The sequence below is a fragment of the Poromitra crassiceps genome (genome assembly GCF_964638095.1).
Source record: "Poromitra crassiceps genome assembly, chromosome: 15".
Classification (NCBI taxonomy): domain Eukaryota; kingdom Metazoa; phylum Chordata; class Actinopteri; order Beryciformes; family Melamphaidae; genus Poromitra; species Poromitra crassiceps.
In genome coordinates this window covers 14346101-14369924 of record NC_139634.1, presented here as the reverse complement: position 1 = coordinate 14369924, position 23824 = coordinate 14346101, and the positions used below count along the sequence as shown (strand labels likewise).

Below are 23824 nucleotides of genomic sequence, written 5' to 3'. Positions count from 1 at the left end.
GACCCAAGCCAGAGGTACCGCTGTGGGGAATTGAGCCTGGGTGTCCGCGGTGGGCGGCGAGTGCTTTTACCTCGACACTACCCCAGAAGCCCCCTCTGCTCCACTTTGTTTTAAAACCCTCTGTATTTATAGGACATTCCCGCCGACGTGAACTGCCTCCTAAACGGGATGGAGTACACCCACTTGAATAGTGGTGTGTTTGTGAAAGAGGTATAACAGAGGGGAGGAGGGGACAAAGAAAGGAAGGGCACAGGGTAATAGACACAGATTTATTCTGAAAGAATCTGGGCTAGAACCCTCCAGCAGAGTTTTCATGGTCACCTACACATGATGGGAGAAAATATAAGATGAGAAAGTGAGGCGTGGACCCAAAAAAGGGAGCTATTTCAGGGAAATAGGTGGGGAAATCTATGTCACAAACCAATACTTGCATGACCAGCCGGCGAATGGTGTGTGTGTGTGTGTGTGTGTGTGTGTGGGGGGGGGGGGGGGGGGTTGCAGGGGCAACTGAAAGAGAGAGCACGAGATTAAGGGTGAGTCATTTTAAAAAGGGACCTCCGGGGGCGCTGGCGCTCCGGTGCTCCCTCCCATATCTCCTCCTCCGGGTGCTCCTTTCATATCTATGTCCGGGGCCTTCGGGGGCGAGAGGAGAGATAAAAAAGCTGCGCGATGCCGCTGCCGTCCAACATGTGGGCTTTGCTCTCTATGTGGAACAAGGCAGCGCCGCCCATAGGGACTGTCAGAGGAGCCGTAAAGATGAGCTAGTGTGCAGGCAAGAGGGGAGGGAGGGAGGGAGGGAGGACTAAGGGGTAAGTAATATGAAAACACTTTGCTCAAGGGCACGCGTAATCCATCAGGATCATGATCTTCATCCTCACCTGCAGTGCAGAGAGGGGGGGGGGGGGGGTGGCCATTTCATCGGACCACAGAACAGCGCAGTGTGTACAGTCTAATAGTCTGATAGGGGTCCTCGGTGTCATGCCTTGATGCTGGGAAACATTCAGTAGCTGCGTCGGCTGCCTGTGTGGAAAAGTACCTTGGCCTCCGCTGTCTCCGCGAGATGACGTCACTTTGTTCAGCAAGGGGTGGAGGAAGTCGTGCTCAGCCACTACCCTGTAGCCCCACACACACACACACACACACACACACACACACACACACACACACACACACACACACACACACACACACACACACACACACACATTCAATCTTAAAATCATGCAGATGCTCAAATTTCCAGGCGCACAAATATTGAATAATGCTGTTTTAATTGCAGGGATAATCTGTTATGGGGATTTAAGTTTGGAACTAGAGATGCAGTAAGAGAGTGAGAGGAGGTAGAGAGGGAAGAGTGATAGAAGAGGAGAGTGAGAAGAGGTAGATAGGGAGGAGGTAGAGAGAGAGAGGAGGTAGAGAGTGAGGAGGTAGAGAGGGAGGAGCAGGTAGAGAATGAGAGGAGGTAGAGAGTGAGGAGGTAGAGAGGGAGGAGCAGGTAGAGAATGAGAGGAGGTAGAGAGTGAGAGGAGGTAGAGAGGGAGGAGCAGGTAGAGAATGAGAGGAGGTAGAGAGTGAGGAGGTAGAGAGGGAGGAGCAGGTAGAGAATGAGAGGAGGTAGAGAGTGAGAGGAGGTAGAGAGGGAGGAGCAGGTAGAGAATGAGAGGAGGTAGAGAGTGAGGAGGTAGAGAGGGAGGAGCAGGTAGAGAATGAGAGGAGGTAGAGAGTGAGGAGGTAGAGAGGGAGGAGCAGGTAGAGAATGAGAGGAGGTAGAGAGTGAGAGGAGGTAGAGAGGGAGGAGCAGGTAGAGAATGAGAGGAGGTAGAGAGTGAGAGGAGGTAGAGAGTGAGAGGAGGTAGAGAGGGAGGAGCAGGTAGAGAATGAGAGGAGGTAGAGAGGGAGGAGCAGGTAGAGAATGAGAGGAGGTAGAGAGGGAGGAGCAGGTAGAGAATGAGAGGAGGTAGAGGGGGGGATGAGGAGGTAGAGAATGATAGAAGAGGAAAACAGGACATACGGATAGAAGGGAATGAAATGCTCATCCTTCTTGTCGTCACACTCAGTCTTGCCTTTGATGATATCGCTGATGTCCATCACTGCCGACAAGAGCAAAACAAACGTGTCTGTGATGACATCATCAAAGATAATGACAACATCAAAGATAATGCTTCCATTTATGATGTCAAATCACATCAATCAAAGACAGAAGCTGTGATTGCTGGGTTATGTCTGAGGCTCTCTATCACACACCAGTCTGGATCCTTTGCAAAAGAGCAGTTGATAGCTGATTTACGATGAGGTAATAATGATGATATATGAGCAACTTTTTTCAGGCAATGGGGCAGCAGGAGCCTTGATGCCCTGGAACATAATGGCAGCTGATATTCACAGTAGGTATAAAAGTGGACTATATATAATTTAATAGCATTTGGGGGTATCGATGTTGTTGTATAGATTGTGTTGATATGGGAGCTAAACGCCTAGCCATGGCACTTTACACACAAAAAGCAGATCCTGCTGTTGTAGGCAGTGCTTGGAAAAATAGCAAGTGTGCTTAGTCCAATCCCCCTGGATAAAGGTTAAAATAATGCAAAATAAATAAATAAATGTGACCTATTACTTTCAGCAGCTGACAAATCAGACAATATACCAGTAACCTTTACAGAGCAAAAGTAAAAAAAAAAAAAAAAAAAAAAAAAAAAAAAAAGATTGAATAAGTTAATGATGGACATAATGATTGGCAAACTTGCCAAGCTACATTGCCTTACTCTGTTGCCAATGTACCATAGCCTTTTTGGAAGGGCTAGGAAAAATGCTATAGGTAAAGTGTGAGGATGATAAACAATTATTGTGATCATCAATCTAGTTTAACTCAACCAAGTACAATAGATTCTTCCTTTGCAACAGCATTTCATTTGAGCAGAAAGCGACAGTTTCACGGCTCGTCCACTAGTACCTGCCACCCCAAACGGCCGCCTCAGGCCCTGAGTGCACTTCTTGCTGTGGGTCTCCTTGAGATCCATCCTGCCCACCCTCACTATCTGACAGATCAGATAAATCTTCTCCCTGTTCAGGTCTTTGTTCCCCAGGTCCTGGCAGACGGAGAGAGGCAGAGGGATGGAGAGGAAGGGGGAAAGAGAGAGATGTGATGATGAGGAGAGGGAGGGAAGGAGCGGTACGACTCCTCTGCGCATTCATGTTCTTATGCTTATCTTAGTGCGCATCATGCTAAGAAACAGTGTGACAGCAACGCCCTCTGATGGCAACTTACCGTAAAGACAACCTTCAGGTTGTTGAGCATGTCAATCTCCTTGGGGAGACCTTTGCTGCCCCAGCGCACCAAGTAGTTCTCACTGCACAGAGTATGTGAAAGGGTTAACACACACCTTGTAGGTTAACATGTAACAGGCACATCTCTCTCTCTCTCTCTCTCTCTCTCTCTCTCTCTCTCTCTCTCTCTCTCTCTCTCTCTCTCTCTCTCTCTCTCTCTCTCTCTCTCTCTCTCTCTCTCTCTCTCTCTCTCTCTCTCAACACCAACATTACATCTTTGGCCCCATGTCTCTCTTAATGTTCATAACGCATCACAGACTGGCCAGGTTGAAAAACATGAGCCTGCCGTGTGCAGTTCACCACCGTCAATTACAACATGATCGCTCTGAATCGGAGTTTGAATGTTTCAAACAGTTACCTCTCTCACTGCCATTTGGACAATGTGCAAAGTCTCCTAGTGCAGCATGAAACTTTTATAATAATCCACATTCAAGAATTCTAGCCACAGACAGAGACAGACAGAGAGAGAGACAGACAGACAGACAGACAAACAGAGACAGACAGACAGACAGACAGACAGAGATAGACAGACAGACAGACAGACAGACAGACATCAGTCTCTGAGGGTACAGTGGAGGGAATCAAAGCTTGGCAAAGCTGACACTTTCCTAAAATAACCCTGTCAAAACACCCCACTGGCTGCCAGTTTGTCACATAAACAGGCCAACAGAGAGAGAGGCACAGATAGATCAAGTGTGTGTGTGTATGTGTGTGTGTGTGTGTGTGTGTGTGTGTGTGTGTGTGTGTGTGTGTGTGTGTGTGTGTGTGGGGTGGGGGCAGAAGGAAGCAAAGTGCACGCAACACGCAATCACACAATCAACCACCAAGCACACAAACCAACAAAACAAGATTGTGAGAGACAAAGAAGGACAATGAGACAGAAACAAGATGGATGGGGGAGAAAGAGCAACTAGTGGTGCATATGTAGTAGTAGATTGAGAGAAAGGTGAGTGATCTGCCTGAGTCTATCTGAACGCGGCCAGCTGCAGCGGCTGAGACTTAGATACAGAAACAGTATGACAGTGAGTGACGGCGCTCGGCACCACTACTGTCAGGCACCACATAGCGCTGTCAGTCAGCATCTGCTGCCCCGCACCTAATCTGTGTTTCTGCATTGTTATTCCTCAACCAAACATTGGTCTAATTTAATGGGCTGATGGAGGAGAGAGGACTGATGAGCAAACAAGAGGGGGAGAGGACGGGCTCTCACAGATGGAGGGATGGAGAAGAAGGGACATCGTATTTGGACAGCAACACATTTTCTTCAGGCTGGTTTTGTACTTGGATGGTAGAGCCATACAATGACTATGGCATGACAAGTATGCATCTCTCTTCTCTTTGGACAGCACACGTTCAGTTCATGTAGGAACTTTCCCCCCCGACCAAACTACTTCCACTAGCTGCTAGCTAGCTGCTGCAAGCTGCAGTTTCATTTAGGAACTAGCTATCAGCTAGTGGGTGTACCGGTGTAGTTTGGTCGAAAGAAAATAGTTCCTACATGAAACTGTTCACAACAAGGTCTGTGGATTATCCTGAGTAACAAGGTCATGATTTTTGCAAAGAGACAATGCTGTTGAGTTTTTCAAAGGCATTGTTTGGTGCTTTGAGCACCACAAGCCGAGTGCCATCCAGTTCCATTGTACTGGAGAGAAGAGAAGGCAGAAAACTCTATGGCCGATATCTCCAAAACTCAGGTAACTGACACTAAATGATCTAGATGGCTAAATAGCAATACTGGTGACAGGGAAAATATTTTAGATTTTAGGGTGAGCTGTCCCTTTAAGACCAGTGTTACAGTAAACCATCCAAATGTACCATTTGGATTGCTTTGCTGCTTGTTTTTTCGATTATTTTTTTGTAAAGCACCTTGAATTGCCTTTGTGTATGAAAGGTGCTATATAAATAAAATTTGACTTGACTTGACTTGACCACGTAGTCCAAATGGTGTTGTGGGTGGGATGAAAAGAAAAGCTAAGAGAGAGAGGAGGACTTGAAGGGCCCCACCTGATGATGGCCTGTTTGATGGGGTCGTAGAGGGACATGAAGAGCTCTGAGTCCTCCCCGATACGACACACAAAGTTCCTGACGAAGACGTAGAGGCTGTGGGTGGGAGAGGAGTGGATCCGCGCCGAGATCCCCGAGTGGCCCGTCTGCACGTTGGACTGCACCAGACAGGGAAGGACGTTCACATGCACGCGCACGCGCACACACACACACACACACACACACACACACACACACACACACACACACACACACACACACGTTTCATTGCAATACAATATTATATGAATTCTTTGGACGATACGATATTTGGTAATATCAAAAAGTCTGCCACGAGACGATTTTGATTAAATTCACGGCCGTGCGATCGATATGAGACGATATTTAACACAATCAGCTACAAAATGTTATACTTCATCAAGTGGCGATTAAGACTTCTTAATACTTTTTAAAGGCCTTAATTTTCCCTGAATTGATTTATCAACTTAGTATTTTCAAGACCCTGCGGATACCATGAAGTATGAATTGTACATGAGGCAGGGTAGAGTCTCAGTTGAATAATTTATATGGAAGTGGATTCTTGTAGATTTGGTTATAAGCAATAATCCATGACATTTTCATATAAATAAATATTCATTTTGCGACTCCCATATACCCAACTGATACAACACCCATGCCCAGTTCATGACAGCTTTCACATTGGCTCTTAAAACACCTAGGAGTAGGACTCCCACACCGCCTTCCTCTCCCCTCCCCTACCGGCTCCTCTTTGATGCGTTCGTTGATCTTGGCAGTGGCCTCCTCGTGAGCCCGGAACAGGCTGATGACACTGGCCCGCTCGGGCTCCAGGATGTTCCCGTCCCGGTCCCGAACCACCTGGTCCAGTTCCAGGATCCTGGGGCAGGGAGGAGAGGAGAGGAGAGGAGAGGAGAGGAGAGGAGAGGAGAGGAGAGGAGAGGAGAGGAGAGGAGAGGAGAGGAGAGGAGAGGAGAGGAGAGGAGAGGAGAGGAGAGGAGAGGAGAGGAGAGGAGACACGGGAGGGAATATGGGATGAGGAGAGGTGGACGAAGAAGGCGGCCGAGGGGATTTTGGGGGGTGATATGGAGATTTTTCCCGATCTTTATTCAAGAGCGCGGCCTATCAGTTTCAGAGCATGATTTATTGATTTCATGTTCAGATTTTGTAAGGCTTTCCCTCACTCAAATAGCCCCTGCGATTTGCTCTGCCTGTGCTCAAACTCTATGCTTGCATTTAAATATATAGGGCCCTATCTTACAGCAAGGGAAAGGGCAACGGTACGCATTGTCATTGCTAGTTTCTAGCACTCAAAGTCTTTTTTCTTTTAAATACCATTGAGTTTGCAAGCAGTGTTTGAGCACAAGCAGAGCAAATCTAAGCATGCGCAGAGGCTATTTGAGAGCAAGGGTGAGGGAAAGCCTTATCAAATCTGAACATGAAATCAATAAATCATGCCCTCAAATTGATAGACCGTGCTCTTGAATAAAGATAGGGAAAAATCTCCATAAGAAGAGGTGACAGGTGGAAGCGGATGTACAGGGAGGGATGTACCGGTATTTGACAAGGCATCAAAATAATGTTTGTGTAACAGCAGGGAGAAAGCTGGTAGGGAAATCAGCCAGACTTTGAATAATTCTTATATTTGAAGTGTAAACAGGGTTGCTGGTTGTTTTTGGAGCGGACATACTTGTTGCCGTAGTCGATCCTGGAGGTGATTTTCTGTTTGAGCTCCTTAAACTCATCGCTGGGCAAGGTGCCAGACAGCAGCTGGGAACGCCACTCCAACAGCTCCCACATCAGCTTCTGTACCTGCTTCACACGCTCCTTCTTATTGAACTGGAGGAGTATAGATGCATAGTGTTACACACAGACCCACACGCCTGTGCATGGACACACGCACACACACTCTCTCTCACACACACAACACACACACACACACACACACACACACACACACACACACACACACACACACACTCTCTCTCACACACACACAACACACACACACACACACACACACACACACACACACACACACACACACACACACACACACAGAGAGTTTTGTTGTTTTTACCACAAAGAGCTGCTTCCATATGCTGCCCCACTCCCTCAGTGTGGTGGTCACTTCCTTCACCAGGGGCGTCTCTGAAGATATGACAACCTCATCTCTGTAGTTACACACACACACACACACACACACACACACACACACACACAATGGGCTCATTATACTCGAGCAAGGCTCCGTGAGGTGGAGCTCCGCGAGTCACGTGCTGACCTCGCGCTGGGGCAGATGCTTTTATACTCAGAGGTGATCAGCCAAGTGATCAGCATGTATTGTACAATGGTAATAGTGCGAACAGCCCGTGAAAAGTCGCAATGAAATGCTATTATGTGCAGTACTGAGTGCGCTTTCACTCTCAAACGACCGTACATCAGCACAATGAATCACCAAACTTGTTTTTACTGAATAGCCGTTTCAGTTCTCAGCCCTGATAGCCTACTATGTGCTGCTTTTAATCTCTCTCAAACATGCTCTCAACACAACACATTAACTTGGTGAAATGACTAAAAACGAACAGTTGCAAATCAAAGTTTAGCCTACCACATGGGTCAAGAAATGTGGTGAAAACACAGCTCAGTGTTCAGGGCTCAGTGGCTCGAAAGCGGCCATGTTTGGAGAGAAGCCGTGCGGAGGTCGCGCTGTGAGAAAAATCTTCAGGTACGCGGTGGGCGGCATACGGAGGTCGCGCCCAACACATTGACGTCATTTGAAGCTTGTGGCCCTCGCTTGCGGCCCTCGCTCCTCCCCCGCGCGGGGGGGGGGGGGGGGGGTTACTTTTGGAAAGAGGTGACATCTCTTCTTCTCTACTCACCCTCGTTGTTCAACGATGACCTCCCTCAGCTGGACAAAACTGGCAGGGAAGGCTCCCTACAGAGGAACCAGCAGAGAACACAAATCAATGGCAGCTCACTCCCCTCTCTGTAAAAGCAGGTTATGTGAGACCATCCCTACCTGACAGGCCTTGTTTTTGTCCAGGTAGCCTTTGTACCATCCTGAGAGAGAAAATACACACGTTACTAACAGAAAAACACACTGAACACAAGAACACAAATTCTTCCCCAGAACCTGTATACTGTAGATGTTTCACAATGAGTGTGTTTACATGCACACAATGAACAGATAACTGAGAATCATCAGGTAACTGGCAATAATCTGATTTCCGTGTCCACATGCACTTTATAGTAAATAGCGGGAACTCACCTCAAAGTGCGTGAATGGACATTGACTGCAATGAATAAACCTGATGATTCAGCAGAAACCTAGGTGTGTTTATCGGTTTTCTCATAAACCGCCTTTATCCAGTAAAGGATGCTGTTTACATGACCACTTGATAATCAGGTAACTCTAGAAATCTGATAATAAATGGTTTATTAGTGTGTATGTAAACACACTCACTGTAACACAAGCATTTGTCAACATGGGTGTGGGATGGCGTATGGTATGGTATGGTATGGTATGGTATGGTTAGCCTGGGTAAACCCAGCCTCCACGTGACCTCTATGCGCTACAGGCATAGCCTGTGACGTCACTTTGAAGGCTGGGTTTACTCAGGCTATGGTATGGTATGGTATGGTATGGTATGGTATGTATGGTACAAAATTAAGTACATACTGTAGTTAGTACAAGTAGTCGTAATTGACACAGGGATGAGGGATGATGAAGTATTTATAAAATACTATGTATATGGACACAATAATTACAAATATACTATAATATATCAAAAATGCTTATGTAAGCTACCAGCTATTTTTGTTAAGAAGCAGCATGTCGAAAATAAAAAATAATAAAATAAAATGGACCAATCCAGCCAAACCTGCCATTTTGACCAGAGTTTTGATAATCGGGTATAATTCTTATCCTTAGTGATAGTATGTTAGATTGTGATTATTACTTACCATCGCAGACCTCCTGGATGTGGACAGTGTCTCCAACCTCCAGGGAAAGCTGCTTCTCTCCTTTGCCAGCAAAATTCCACTTCACTAGAAGACAGACAGACAAATGACCAGAGTCTGAAGAAGTCAGATAGTGATAGAGCAAATAAACGTTAAACGTTAAAAAAAATCTACTCAGACCATTTCAACATCGTTTTCAGCTGTCTCTTTTTGGCTCCATTTCTAAACTCATCACAAGCAACACTTGACATACAGTATCAACGTTTTTTTTTTAATCTACACATTATATTGCATCAATATGTGTTTTATTATTTTACGTAGTATCGCACAGTCGCAGTCTTCACTTGCAATGAAAGGTTTAATAGTAGTATGAGACCAGAATGAGATGAACAGTTGTAGTCTTAAGAGGGAAACAGAGGTATGAAATGAAAAGTCTGGTTTCAAAATGGTCTGAAAGATTGGGCACTTAGAATTGGGGAGTTTCACCCACAAAACGATTGCTAATCTAATAATAATCTAATAACCTCTTTACTAAACTATTATGCAATTTAATTTTTGGCTTGGGGTTGCTATTTGCTTCTCAAAAAGAATATTCACAATTTCAGAAAGAATACATTCTTGCACAATCTTAGTCTCTAGAAGTCTTATCAGTTACAGTTTCTACTGCAACAGGTCTCACTGCAGTGTTATAATGCACGCAGCTTCCTTCCTCCTCCACTTCCTGTGTTGTCGATCTAACAGACCAGGAAGAGATCACATAAACACCACTTGATAATCACTCCTGTATTCTTGCTTGAGTTTGTATTTATTGATTTATTGTACAATATTGACAATATCAACTTCTATTACTATATATGGCTATAAACTATAGGGCTATTGGGACGAGAAACATTAATACTAATTGTCTAAAGTAATTTTCCACGACAAGACGTAGAGAACATATAAGTAGTTGTTTAATATGGATGTATTTTCTGCAGGCAGGCCACTGAACCAGTCTGCTGTGAAAATCAATATGAGAAGAGCGTCAGAAGTGATTTGAGTGTGTCTCCTTTGCATAATGGAAAAACGTGCTGAGACTCTGTCATATTTGTCCCCTGCTGCATACTAGACCACACACAGGTTGGACTGGCAGACTTCTCACAGTCTCCACTCGCCCTGTTCCTTGTGCAGAAATTGATCTCTCCACATCTAACACTTGTCATTTATTGAATATTATGCGCGCTGCATGGAATGGGCCGTAAGTGGTGATTGCCTGCTATCTGCCACTCATGCCTCCATTCGATTGAGACACAGATCGCAAGCTCCCCATGTTTTTTTTTATCCAGAATCCAATCCACCTTAAGTGTTGCAATGCAGGTTGTGTTGTGTTGATGCTAAATGGTGAATATACTCCTTCGGTAGGCCGTTAGAACACACCTGCCCACATCCTGTCAAACAGGAAACGATGGCCTCTCTTACTCTACATTTGCAGCAAGTGTACTTTACTATCACACACATATAAACACACACACACACAAAGCATACATACAAAGGCATGTGGACAACTGACTTACCTACACCGTACTTCTCGGAACAGATCCTTGTCCATGGAGCCATGGCTACATCTGTCTCTACAGACTATCTAACTCTCTCTGATTCTCTCCTCTGTCTTCATGGGTGCTGTAAGTCTCACTTCTGCATTTTTTTTCTCTAAATGAATGCAATAAGCCCGCCCCCCTCGCCTGTCTTCCTCTTCTGTCTCTTCTCTTCCTCCCCTCACAGGGCTAAGGGGAAGTGGGTGAGCAGTGCAGAGTGGAGTCCTGAGCAGCTCATGGCCCTATGCAGTCTCCATTCTGTCCATTTGGACTCTGTGGATCACCTAAACTCCATAATGTCATGTTAATTGAAATAACAATGATTATCATTTAGTACAATAAGAAAGGGCAAGTTTGTTGTCTGAATGCTGTGGCTGTGAAAGGACTTTGGAATATTTTGCCTTGGCATCTTGTCAACATTAGATTGCACTACCTGATATACTGAATATACCATGTTGGTGATATTCAGAAATACCTAGCTACATAGAAAAATCACTGTACCTCACTCTATTCCAGTCCCAGCCAAAACTCTCTCTGCTGTCTACAATTGGTGCAAAACACACTGTAGACTTTCAATTAAAGCCTAGAGTCAATAATGTCACACTATCCTATCCTACACTATTTTAGTCTCTTCACACTGATTGCATGTTCATGTTATTTACATATTTTACTGATACCTTTTTACCCCTTATGCCAACATCAGACTACACAATATTTGTTGTCTTCCACGATGTCACCATGTCAGACTAGGCAATCATTCAGCCATACATTTGTGACGTGTGTTGGCCGGGAGAGTGGCAGCAGCACTACAATGACTACATTATCAGTCCTGTCCTAGCAGTCCTGTCCTATTGTACTAGCAAACACTGCAACAGGAAGTGAGCTGGGGTTCAATTTAGAATGTTTATGTTGTGAAGTTAAAATTGTATATTAATGACAGTGAATCTCTGTCAGTGCCATTAATAATCAGACAGCGCCCCCTAGCGGTTATATAGCACAATAGCACCAACTTGTGGTCAAAGTTCACATAAACTTGTTTTCTTCCTAAAAACGTCTACAGGGTGAAAAAAAAAACCTTAGGACTAGACAGCAATAGTGATATAGTAGATAGAGAGTCAACGAGTGAGAGAGTAAGAGAATGATAGTGTTGAATATGACAGCGATTGGTTTTAAGCAAGTCAGTGGGTGAGTGAGGTGTGAATTCCTTTGTGAGACTGGCTGTCATGATGATGACTTGTACATTTAATTTCATTTTGTATCAGTGTCCCTAGCAGTGATTGATTGAATGATTGATTGTGTGTATATTTGTGGGCTTGATTGGCCATTGGGGGCTATAGTTTTGTCACTTTGTTTTGAACCAAGCAAATAAAACCCAGCTGTTGCAGGCCTGGGTGGGTGCTGAAGCGTATTTGGGAGCAGTGAGCAAAAACAAAATACAGTGTGGAACTGGTAATGTTACCTTACAGTTCTGCGGGTCTGTTGCTGGCAGTGGGAGTATTGGGTGTCTGTCGAAGGGTAGAATGGGGAGGAGGAATGGCGGTGTCCACGCTTCCGTGTGGGTCTTCCATCCATCGTGGCCAGACGAACTAACATTATGAGTGATGTCCTGGTAGCTCATCATAGCGCTATCTGGTTTCTCCTGTATGTCGAAACCTCTGTACTATTGTCTCCACGTCGGCAAACAATCAAACGAAAGCTTGCCGTGTTTAGCTAAACGGCTAGTAGTGGCTACAACTCCACTCACTGTGCTAAAGCCACTGGCTTGCTAACGAGTTAGCATAGAGTAGACACAATCAGTAAATAATCAAACTTCAAGTATACATACCCTCGGGTGCTCAGCCTTCTGCCAGTCTGTATTATGCATTAACCATAACAGTAGCCTACAGACAGTATACTACACAGATAAATATCACCGACATGCTCTAACATGAACACGAGCCATGGTCAGCATCCCCCCCTGTTTTGTTGTTGTTTTAAATCAAACACTAGTTATTTTTGTTTAACTTTGAACTTTATTTTCATGCTGGCTGGTTACATGTAGACCCTAGTCTGGGCACCTTCCACCCCGCTTTTTGTCATGGGGGCGTAAACCCCGGACCCAGAATTAACACCGGATGGCAATGCGCCTAACAACGTCTTTGTTGCCGTTAGCTTGACGCGGTGATGTTACCTAAACTAGAGTCTGATCAAAACAAAGCTAGCGTTACATAAAACAAAACGTTTATGCAATATGGCATCTCCGCCACCACCGCCTGACACACCGGTCAAAACGGTGAAAGAGGATTCTGATACTTGGGTCAAATTGTCAAGTTAACGTGAAAGTTGACGAGCTAGAAACGCTGCCATCCGGTCTAGGGCGTGCTCTAGGCGGGAACCAGTAGGGTGACAAAATCAATTGTGGGCGGGAGCCAGGCTCTTTCTCGCCGAGAAGAGCCTGGTGACGCGAGGTTATGTAGACCCCATGTCGTTCTACTTCTTCGTGTTCCTTTGAACCTCAACCTTGGATCAGTGACCAACCGCTACTGCCGCCTAGTGGCTAGTCTCTTAGAACAGACGAGTTGGCTTCCGCAATTTCAATGCTTCCGTATAGACCAAATCACCGTGACGTCACCATGTAAACAAATTTACTTCCGGGTACCACTTGGGGAAGGCGGCAGGTTTAAATGTGCGTGTTGTCAAATAAATGCTGTCAAACCCTCTCGTTGTTTTCAGCCGACTACTTTCAATTTAAATGGTTAAACGGTTGGTAAACATGCTTGTCCGACGTATCTAGCCTTTCTTCTGTGTTTGTTTTATGTAGTGTTAGCTAGCTAATAATGTTTGTTTGTCTGTCAAACTCGCTGTTTTTTTGCAGTCGTTAACGTTACAGAGTAACCTCGCGTCACCAGGCTCTTCTCGGCGAGAAAGCCTGGTACAGACAGAGATACTGACGCCACGTCAATTTAATTTAGCTTCAAGTCTACTCTAGTCTGGTCCAACAGGTAAATTAGCTAGTCTGGTCTCCACTAACGTTAGTGAAAGTGTTATGAATGATATTAAACAACAACACAACACGGACGAACCATTTTTGTCTTCTTTGTCTGTTTTTGTCTTCAACACGTCAGTTTGTGCCGTCCACCGCCATTATAATGTGTGGACCTCAGGGGTACCCGGAAGTAAATGTAAACATCCCGCTGATTTGGTCTATAGCTGCATTCGCCGGATGTAGATGAGACAGTCTGTTTTAGACTACCTAGTGGCTCAATGTATAATAACACCTCGCGTCACCAGGCTCTTCTCGGCGAGAAAGAGCCTGCCTCCGTTCACAAGCGATTTTGTCGCCCTGCCTGGTTCCGGCCTAGAGCCCGCCCTAGACAGGAAGTAACAGCGGAAATGGCTTGTTAACTTGACAATTAGACACAACGAATCAGAAAATAAAACGGCAAACAACAAAACAAAAGATGGACGTACCAAACGAAGTTTTTGAAGAAGTTCTTGTAGAAACATTGGGGATTCACAATCTCGCATATTTTAAGCCAATACAGAAGCTTTACTTTTCAAACAAATGGCGAGTTGATGGAATAGTTATAACGCTAGTTGTCTGTCCACTGTTATCGATAATGGAGGATTGAGTACAACAGTTGAAGCATCTCTGCTGCCTGTGCTGGGAAAGACATGGACATTGATCATAAGATTTCACATGGCAAGTACTCCATTGTCTCTTTGGCTCTCCTAGTCTCTAACAGAGGAGTTGGCTTCCGCAATTTTCAAATGCTTCCGCCATACATACCGTCTGTACTTCGTGAGGGAGAATCATGCACCAACCGGAATGGGAAGCAGAAAGGCGGGTCTTCCGCTCATTAGTCCAATCAGAATTTTTTTAAGGTGGGTCTTCCGCTCATTAGTCCAATCAGAATTTTTTTTCCGTGGACACACGTGTTGTGATTGGTCGGATTTTGTCGAACTTCCTTCCAGTCTGAAGGTTTTTTCCCAACTTCCTTGTGCATGTTCTGGGGGTGTAACGTACAGACTGTATAGCTGCATTCGCCGGATGTAGATGAGACAGTCTGTTTATGGCTCTCCAGACCTCGCCGCATCAAGCTAACGGCAATAAAGACGTTTTTTGGCGCACTTATTTCCGGTTCCTTGGTTTACGCCCCCATGACAAAAAGCGGGGTGAAAGGTGCCCAGACTAATAATAACAGTTGATCGTTACACCCCCCAATTTAGGTGCAGTCTGTCAGTTTACTGTCCATGAGGAAAAAAGTATTCACCTGTAGTCACATAATCAGAATTGGGGCGCAATGCGCATACACCAGTGGCAAAATAAAATAAGTAAATCTTCCCTAAACACAAACTGTCAACACAAAAACTGGTTTATCTCAAGAACCGTTTGTCCGATCCACTTGTGTGGGTGCGCTGCTGAATTGTGTGCCATTCGGCATAGCGCCACCTACTGGCAAACACAAAAAGCAGTTTATCTCAAGAACCATTTGTCCGATCGACTTCAAACTTGGGGAATGTGATGCTGGGAACCAGACAGAGTAGAGTGCCGAAGTCCATGCTATTCTGCATAGCGCCACCTACTGGCAAGCAAAAAGCGGTTTATCTCAATAACTATTTGTCCGATCGACTTCAAACCCAGCTGCTGGGAATCTGACGGATGGCAATTCATGCAATTTGGACATGCGCATATCGATACACAGACCTCACACACACACACACACACACACACACACACACACACACACACACACACACACACACACACACACACACACAATACCGGGCTGGAGTCCCACAAAATATCGTCTAGTTTGACTAAATTCACACATTTTAAAACTGTGACAGTTCACACCACTTTAACACTACATACATAATACATGTGACCCTTTAGCTACTTCTGCTCTAACTCAGAAAGTAAAATAGCAATGTGATGTATAGTTTTGGAGATATTAACGTTTGTTTGGCACAACTTTTCAGCTAAGTAGGCCTACCGCAGGAATGAGTCTGGAAGTAACACTTAATCAGTTCGTAATTTGAATTTGAATTTATTTCGTTTAGAGGACAGCGTGCACATAATCATCTGCAGTAAACAAAAATATGTGTGCACAAGATTTAGCAAGAAGCTAATTTCCATCTGTAGTCTTATGAACAAAGAACATAGACACAATATCAAAAACAGACAATAAACACTATAGGACAGGGACAGTACAAAGTGCATGTTATAAAACATCCTACATCCTTCTATAATACAGAATACATCGATCTGAACTATACAAAGTGCATAATACATCGATCTGATCAAAGTGCATAGTTGCCTCTGGTCAAGCCTACAAAATATGTCATCCCTTCGGTAGGCCTACTCTATTTCCTAGGCTTTCTAATTTCCTACTAGCCTACTTAACTGCTGCAGTGGCACCCGGAAGTGCTTTCTTGTTGTTGTGATGATACGCTGATTCGTCCTTAATTAATGGTGAATAATAACACATTAGAGGCGATTTATCATAATAGGCATGATGAAAAACATCAATATAAATATTGTGTCAGTATGTTACTTTTATTTTCAAAGTGAACTCGCTCAGCCGGAAATGCTGGTAGCTTCTGCTAACTTCCTGCAACTGACTTTTCATAAACATGAGGAGGGGAAGGACTTCAGAGTTTGGCACCGCCCAGCAAAGTGCGCTCTGTCTTCCTCCTTTAGGTCCGCAAATAATGTTTATATTGTGAAGCTTTCTGAGCGTCTTCATCAGTTTGTTCTTCTTTTCGAACTAAACGAATCAGCACGATGTCTGGAAGAGGCAAGGGCGGAAAGGGACTCGGCAAAGGAGGCGCCAAGCGGCACCGTAAAGTTCTCCGTGATAACATCCAGGGAATCACCAAGCCCGCTATCCGCCGTCTGGCTCGCCGCGGCGGAGTGAAGCGCATCTCTGGTCTGATCTACGAGGAGACCCGCGGGGTGCTCAAGGTCTTCCTGGAGAACGTCATCCGTGATGCCGTCACCTACACCGAGCACGCCAAGAGAAAGACCGTCACCGCCATGGATGTGGTGTATGCTCTGAAGAGGCAGGGCCGCACTCTGTACGGCTTCGGAGGTTAACTTAATTTACCGACCAACAAAAAAACAACAAAGGCTCTTTTAAGAGCCACCCACATCTACCCAAAGAGTCTATTCCGGTCTTTTTTTTGTGTAGCTACATCATAATTCTGCAATAAATCAAGGCTTTACAAAAAATAGCGCCTCCCAAATGCAACGTTCAAACAGTGACTCCCACAGGCACGCACAAAACTGATTTGGGAACATCATAGCTGGTTTTATTTAATGTAACATTGGTGTACATGAAAGGAATGCAGTTTAAGCAATCCAGTTTTATCTCGCACACATTTAGGCCTGCACTGAATTGGCCTTATATACCTCCCAACTTCATAGTGGTTATATGCGTGGCGTGCACACTTTTATACATTTGCAGATAGAAGTAACCAATGTAGATTAGTAACTATTGTGCAATTCATACAAACGCATGTCAACATCATCTACTGTGTAGACTACGTATTACACATTAGCCCATATTTTAGCTGCTGAGCTGAAACCACTAATACTAAACTACAAACCTATCTATAACCTGCAGATACAAGAATCGTGATTACCCTCAAAGTCTATAGCATGTTTAGGGTAGATCACACACTAGTGGGATATGCAGAGAAGGCGGTCAAGAGAGCCCTGTTTGTTACATATAGAGAGAGACACACACACATTCCCTCTGCATATCTCACATTATACGTTAACATGAGCTTAGTATCTGTAGTTTAAAGTGGCAGCATTCTTTAAAAGTAGGGCACCCATAGGCATAGGCTACCACAAAGTCGACTGCACAAAGAACCAACTGGTATTTTGTATGTGTATATATTGAGTATAATGTGTATTGTAAATATTATGCGTTCCTATCAAGACTTGTACTCTTTTCATGGGATTGGGTGGCTCTTAAAAGAGCCTTTGGTTTGATGTTTGGACAGGCTGGTGCAGTTTACTTCTTGCCAGCCTTCTCGGTCTTCTTGGGCAGCAGCACCGCCTGGATGTTGGGCAGCACGCCGCCCTGAGCAATGGTGACTCCGCCCATCAGCTTGTTGAGCTCCTCGTCGTTGCGGACGGCCAGCTGCAGGTGACGGGGGATGATGCGGCTCTTCTTGTTGTCGCGGGCAGCGTTTCCAGCCAACTCCAGGATCTCAGCGGTCAGATACTCGAGCACCGCCGCCAGATACACCGGGGCTCCAGCACCGACACGCTGAGCGTAGTTTCCTTTGCGCAGCAGCCTGTGGACACGGCCGACCGGGAACTGGAGCCCGGCACGAGATGAGCGGGTCTTCGCCTTTGCGCGAGCCTTTCCGCCGGTTTTGCCCCTGCCACTCATGGTGAAGACTTCTTTCAAGAGCTCAGACTCAAAGAAAATGTGAAGCACAAGGGAAGCCCTGGATTATATGGCCTGGGTGCGGACCGAGCGGTTCCTGTTCGTCCAATCAGAAAAGAGGCTGCAGAGAAGCAGCGCGCGCCTGAGTTTGAATTTAAGCGGGGTTTCATGAAGAAACTAAAGGACTTTTCTTCAATAGCCTACGTTTTGTTGGGTGTAATTGGGGGGAAAATAAGATGGAAATAAAGAAAACAAAAACATGTCTTATGATTTAAATGTGAGGATGAAATAGAAGCACCTGCTTCAGGTCTGGGCCATGTTGCAAGGTCCAGCCAACACACTGTTATCAACAGTGACATGGTCACAAATAACTCTTGATAGGCAGCAGACATTCCCCTGGCATGTAGGCTACTGGACTTCTGAATTTAGTGTTTTATTTCGCCTTTCATTGTATTGGCAATGTATTTGATGCCATGAATTGCAAGCCCCTCGACCTACGAACATGTAGCCTAATCTTTTATTTGTGCTTTTGTATTGTGATTTGATGGTTTTTGGATTTATGTAAAACCCTCAGAACATGTTTTATTTCAAAAATGTGAAAAAAGCAGAAGGGCCTGTTATGTTGGAATACACATTTTGTCAACTGAATTTATGTTACATTTTAAAAGCTGAATAAACGTGATAGAATATTGATGCGGCTCTGAAAAGAGCCGTTGTGTGGAGTGGCAGTGAGTCGAATATCCATTTGAGTTCTCAGATTCACAATTCTGACATCTTCATCCTCTAAATTCTGACATAAAACTCAGTGGGATTGTTTTTTTTCCATGGCTGGAATCATAATCCACATGACATTGTTGAATTTCCCTCCCTACACAAAACACGTAATTTAATTACAATAAAGCTGTTCTGAATAAATAACAGTCGTGGACAGAAGCGCTCACCTCCATTTTTATCCGTTAAATGTAACGTTATTGAAAAGTAGATAAGCTACTAGTGCTTTTGCTGTATGCCAGGTAGCATACTATGGTAATAGGGGCGGGGTGTTATCTAGGGTTATTATTAAATGTTTATTATTAAACACAAAACACAATTATGCATAATTGCAAAACGAAACGCAGGAATAGCAACCCTTTGCAGTGAAGATGGGGGTGGCTCTTAAAAGAGCCGTTTTGGGTTGGTGTAGAAAGCAGATGGTTTAAGCGCGCTCTCCGCGGATGCGACGGGCCAGCTGGATGTCTTTGGGCATGATGGTGACCCTCTTGGCGTGGATGGCGCACAGGTTGGTGTCCTCAAACAGGCCGACCAGGTAAGCCTCGCTGGCCTCCTGCAGAGCCATGACAGCGGAGCTCTGGAAGCGCAGGTCGGTCTTGAAATCCTGGGCGATCTCTCTCACCAGGCGCTGGAAGGGCAGCTTGCGGATCAGCAGCTCGGTGGATTTCTGGTAGCGACGGATCTCTCTGAGAGCCACGGTACCGGGCCTGTAACGGTGAGGCTTCTTGACGCCGCCGGTGGCCGGGGCGCTCTTACGGGCAGCCTTGGTGGCGAGCTGCTTCCTGGGAGCTTTGCCTCCAGTGGATTTACGGGCGGTCTGCTTGGTTCTGGCCATTGTAGAGCAGTCAGCACTTCCTTCTAGAGCACAAAATGGTCTCACAGCGAATGTCACCGGCTTTATATAGCCAGCGCAGGAGAGCTGCCATGCGCTGATTGGCCTGCCTGAGGGACGCGCGCGCACGCATCGGCAGATGGAAAGTCCGCCCAAATTCAAAATACTCCTCTGCTACAGCGGCGCAGAAATTCTGAAGAGGACGATTGTAGCCTACAATGTGTAGGCTTACTAAATTATTATGTTTTTACTAACCCAAGTATTTTCTGTCACTGTTTTCACTCCTATGTAGAAAAGATAACCAGCTAAATCATGGTTAAAAATAATAAAAACACAAACTAAAATAAGATCAAATACAATAGAAAATAATGGGCTCCAACAGTGGAGTGTGAAGAGCGGAAAACAAAATCCTGGATACACTATTATAACTCAAACTAATTTAAAATAGGCTACTGTTATAGGCTACATGTATTTAGTTGTGTAGGCTACAGTCATGTATGTTTATTTGGTTAGTGCTCTATAATCTATGGAGAACAGCAGAAGAATATGCACAGGATGGGGAAGTTAACACTTGCACAATGCTTTATTCTTCTTGTATGTCATGCTGAGTGAAACCTGTTTGAAAGTCCAAGTACACTTTGCATAATGCATTTTAGTTATAATACATCACTCATTTAAATTCTGTTGATGTATGACTATTATACAAACGACTATTGCAGTCAAGAGTGCTTATTTGAAAATAATACTGTAGGATAGATAAAGGTAAATTTAGTTCGCCATGGTATATGTTTGCACAAGGAAATGGACTGATTGGTGCAGACACGGGATACATAGAAATATACAGGAACGATTCAAATTCATATCTTCCTGGCTGCAAAAGCAGAGTGAAAAAATTGACAAATCAGGGCAGACACTACAAAAAAATACAAACAAGTTCGCATCCCTGAAACTATCAACAAAACATAATTGTAGTTGTATTGCATGCGTGTATGTGTAGATAGTACGCTCTTTTATGAAGTAGTGGGTGGCCCTTAAAAGGACCTTTGTGTTGGTGAAGCTCTAGTAGTTTACTTGGAGCTAGTGTACTTGGTGACGGCCTTGGTTCCCTCGGACACGGCGTGCTTGGCCAGCTCGCCAGGCAGCAGCAGGCGAACGGCGGTCTGGATCTCCCTGGAGGTGATGGTGCGGCGCTTGTTGTAATGAGCCAGGCGAGACGCCTCACCGGCAATGCGCTCAAAAATGTCGTTCACAAAGGAGTTCATGATGCCCATGGCCTTGGAGGAGATGCCGGTGTCGGGGTGTACCTGCTTCAGCACCTTGTACACGTAGATGGCGTAGCTCTCCTTCCTGGACTTTCTGCGCTTCTTGCCGCCCTTGGCGGCCGTCTTGGTGACGGCTTTCTTGGAGCCCTTCTTGGGCGCTGACTTGGCTGGTTCAGGCATGATCAGTTCTCGGTACTTCACAGCAACGAACGAATGAAGTCAAGGCGACAAAACGACTGTATTTATAGACAGCTATGCAAATAGAATCCTGCGGCTCGTGCGTGTTCATTGGTCAGTTGTACCTTCAAAATCGTCGACCAATCAGAAGATTGTTGGTGTCAAGTTAACACAGGAAATAACACTTTTGCCGTGTAGTGTCTTGGATTTTCAAAATAAAACGACTCCTGAGGGATCGACTGTAAAGCTGATTCCACATGATAAAGCTATTCTCTCACCCCGAAGTAGATCAGAGAAAGGTCAGCGGTAGATAGTTCACAAACATTTTGATGAAGCAAGCTCTCAGGTTTGTATTAAAAATATATTTAGTAAGTGTCTCTCAGAAAACAAGAGAGACATCATGATGTGGCTGGTCTCAGTTGGCAGACTAGCAGTCCGAGCAGTCGTCAAGTGGAGCTGCTTTGTCACAACCAAAGAGTGTCCTATGGACGACTGCAAGGAGGATGAAACTATAGAACATCTGCTCCTAAAATGTGAGAGATCTAAATAAGTTTGGGGGGAAATGGTTAGTATTGGTTTTAATGTTACTGTGAATTATAATGCTGTGATGTATGGTGTCTTTAATGAAATAATGCCAGGGCCACACCAGGACTTTTTCTTGACAGTTGTTTGTGTGGTCGTGGCCAAATTGTGGAAGACGAGGTGTGCCACAGTTATCCACCAAGCAGTCATCCCAGGTGAAGTGGTCTATAAACAAATCATAACCGAACTGAAAAGACAAAGAACACTGGACATCAGAACAAAGAGACCCACACCCTGGCACCTGCTCACTTTCTAACAGACTTCTTATTTTTGGTAACTATTCCTTTCTACCGTTTATAATATATACTGTAAATGTTTGTAACCCCTGACTGAATAATTGAATAAAGTCTATTTAAAAAACGGTAGATAGGTCAAAGTTTATACAATTTGAACTTTGAGCGCAAATTCGAGCTGTGTGCGACACCAAGTGTAGCGCTGCCGCATTGAACTGCAGAACCGGAGAGCACCCAGCACCCTGCCCAGCGTGTACATTTCTAGACTTACTCCTTCAAAAGACTAGAATGACCGCACCGTAGATATATGCCTCTGCCAACAAGTGATCAGTCGACATTCATCCAGACTTTGACGTTTGAGCCAAATGGGAGGTCACAGTGACCTTGACCAAAATGTAATCAGTTCATCCATGAGTCAAAGTGGACATTTGAGTCAAATTAGATGAAATTCCGTGTTCCTGATATATCATGTTAACGAGCATGAAACGAGCGGTTGTGATGTCACAGTAACATTGAACTTTGACCACCAAAATCTAATCTGTTCATCTTTGAGTGGAGGTTTCAGGCAAATTGGAAGAAACTTTGTCAAGGCGTTCTTGAGATATTGCATTAACGAGCTTGGAAATGGGATTTGTGAGGTCACAGTGACCTTGAACTTTGCCCTTTAACCACCAAAATCGAATCAGTTGGACGTTTGAGGCAAATTTGATGAAATACCGTCAAGGCGTTCCTGAGATATCGCGTTAACGAACTTGGGAATGGCATTCGTGAGGACACAGTGACCTTGAACTTTGACCACCAAAATCTAATAAGTTCATCCATGAGTCCAAGTCAATGTGAAATTCCCTCAAGGCGTTCCTCAGATATTGCGTTAACGAACAGCGGACGGGCGGACAACCCGAATCCATAATGCCTCCGGCCTGGCTATTGCCACGCTTATTGCCAGGCTTATAAAATACTTTATATTTTAATGTTTGTATGATTCATGGCCGATGTTGACCGACAATTCCCGACAATGTTGATCACATTTCCTGCGGTTGATCATGCTGGCTGGTTAATCGGCTTGTGCTACTAGCTAGCTAGCAACTCGTCCGTTAGCAAGCAAGCAAACTTTAGCTAATATTAGCCAAAACAGTCGCACGGTACCCGCCCTATGAGCCCAAGGGCCGGTTTCCTAGCCCCAGGACAGTGCTCCCAGCCTCCCTCTACCCACCCTGTGAGCTTCATGGTCAGCCTCAGAGTCCCTCTACCCGCCCTGTGAGCTTCATGGTCGGCCTCAGAGACCCAGGTCAGAGCCGCACCCTCCTGCCTGTCCCTACGCAGAGACCCAGGACAGCGCCCTCGCCCTCACCCTCACCCGCCTGCTTCTACCCCGACTTAGATGCCCCATCTCCAGGGGACAACCTCTGTGAGCCACCCACCTTCCATGAATCTGCCAAACTGCATACCCACTATTGGTTCCTGTAGGGACAGCTCAGCACTGGCACTCCTCTTCAGTCCCCATTTTCCACTCGAAGTGACTCCATGGGGAAATAAATGGGAAAAGGTTAACAAGTTCATACCAAATCACAGTCAAATCAGTGCACCCTCACCTGTTTTCCTGTAGTGAATGTTGGCTTTATAAAGGCAAGGCTGGAGTGCTGCTACACGCTGATTGGACTGCCTGAGGCCGGGCCGGGGAGGCGCAAGCTTCAATTGATGA

General features: G+C 45.1%; 3 protein-coding genes and 2 pseudogenes across 5 annotated transcripts in view; 1 reads left to right on the top strand and 4 right to left on the bottom strand.

Moving 5' to 3' along the window:
* dock2 (dedicator of cytokinesis 2) overlaps window positions 1-10994 on the bottom strand; it is a 152473-nt gene extending 141479 nt beyond the window's left edge. The window contains exons 1-12 of the mRNA XM_083651749.1: window positions 10860-10994; window positions 9310-9393; window positions 8366-8406; window positions 8226-8281; window positions 7424-7517; window positions 7034-7182; window positions 6088-6223; window positions 5329-5486; window positions 3266-3347; window positions 2951-3086; window positions 2012-2090; window positions 1037-1113 (exon numbers count right to left, since the gene is read on the bottom strand). Coding sequence (XP_083507875.1) covers window positions 1037-1113; window positions 2012-2090; window positions 2951-3086; window positions 3266-3347; window positions 5329-5486; window positions 6088-6223; window positions 7034-7182; window positions 7424-7517; window positions 8226-8281; window positions 8366-8406; window positions 9310-9393; window positions 10860-10902 — 1135 coding nt within the window. The 5' untranslated portion in view covers window positions 10903-10994. The remainder of the gene's footprint in view (window positions 1-1036; window positions 1114-2011; window positions 2091-2950; window positions 3087-3265; window positions 3348-5328; window positions 5487-6087; window positions 6224-7033; window positions 7183-7423; window positions 7518-8225; window positions 8282-8365; window positions 8407-9309; window positions 9394-10859) is intronic.
* A 5653-nt stretch (window positions 10995-16647) lies between these two features.
* LOC310790630 (histone H4) lies at window positions 16648-16959 on the top strand (the record flags this gene model as incomplete). Its single annotated transcript, XM_083652339.1, has 1 exon — window positions 16648-16959. The coding sequence occupies one exon, from the start codon at window positions 16648-16650 to the stop codon at window positions 16957-16959; it is 312 nt and encodes a 103-aa protein (XP_083508465.1).
* Window positions 16960-17884: 925 nt separating this feature from the next.
* On the bottom strand, window positions 17885-18268 carry LOC310790622 (histone H2A pseudogene; annotated as a pseudogene). The gene has a single exon. The product of its transcript is annotated as a histone H2A pseudogene (transcript).
* Window positions 18269-19460: 1192 nt separating this feature from the next.
* The window catches only part of LOC310790632 (histone H3.2), a gene marked incomplete at its 3' end in the record, with an annotated part of 494832 nt that continues 490468 nt past the window's right edge, over window positions 19461-23824 (bottom strand). Inside the window, exon 2 of the mRNA XM_083652340.1 lies at window positions 19461-19894. Within this exon, the coding sequence (XP_083508466.1) occupies window positions 19461-19871 (411 nt within the window). The 5' untranslated portion in view covers window positions 19872-19894. The remainder of the gene's footprint in view (window positions 19895-23824) is intronic.
* LOC310790625 (histone H2B pseudogene) lies at window positions 20936-21310 on the bottom strand (annotated as a pseudogene). The gene has a single exon. The product of its transcript is annotated as a histone H2B pseudogene (transcript).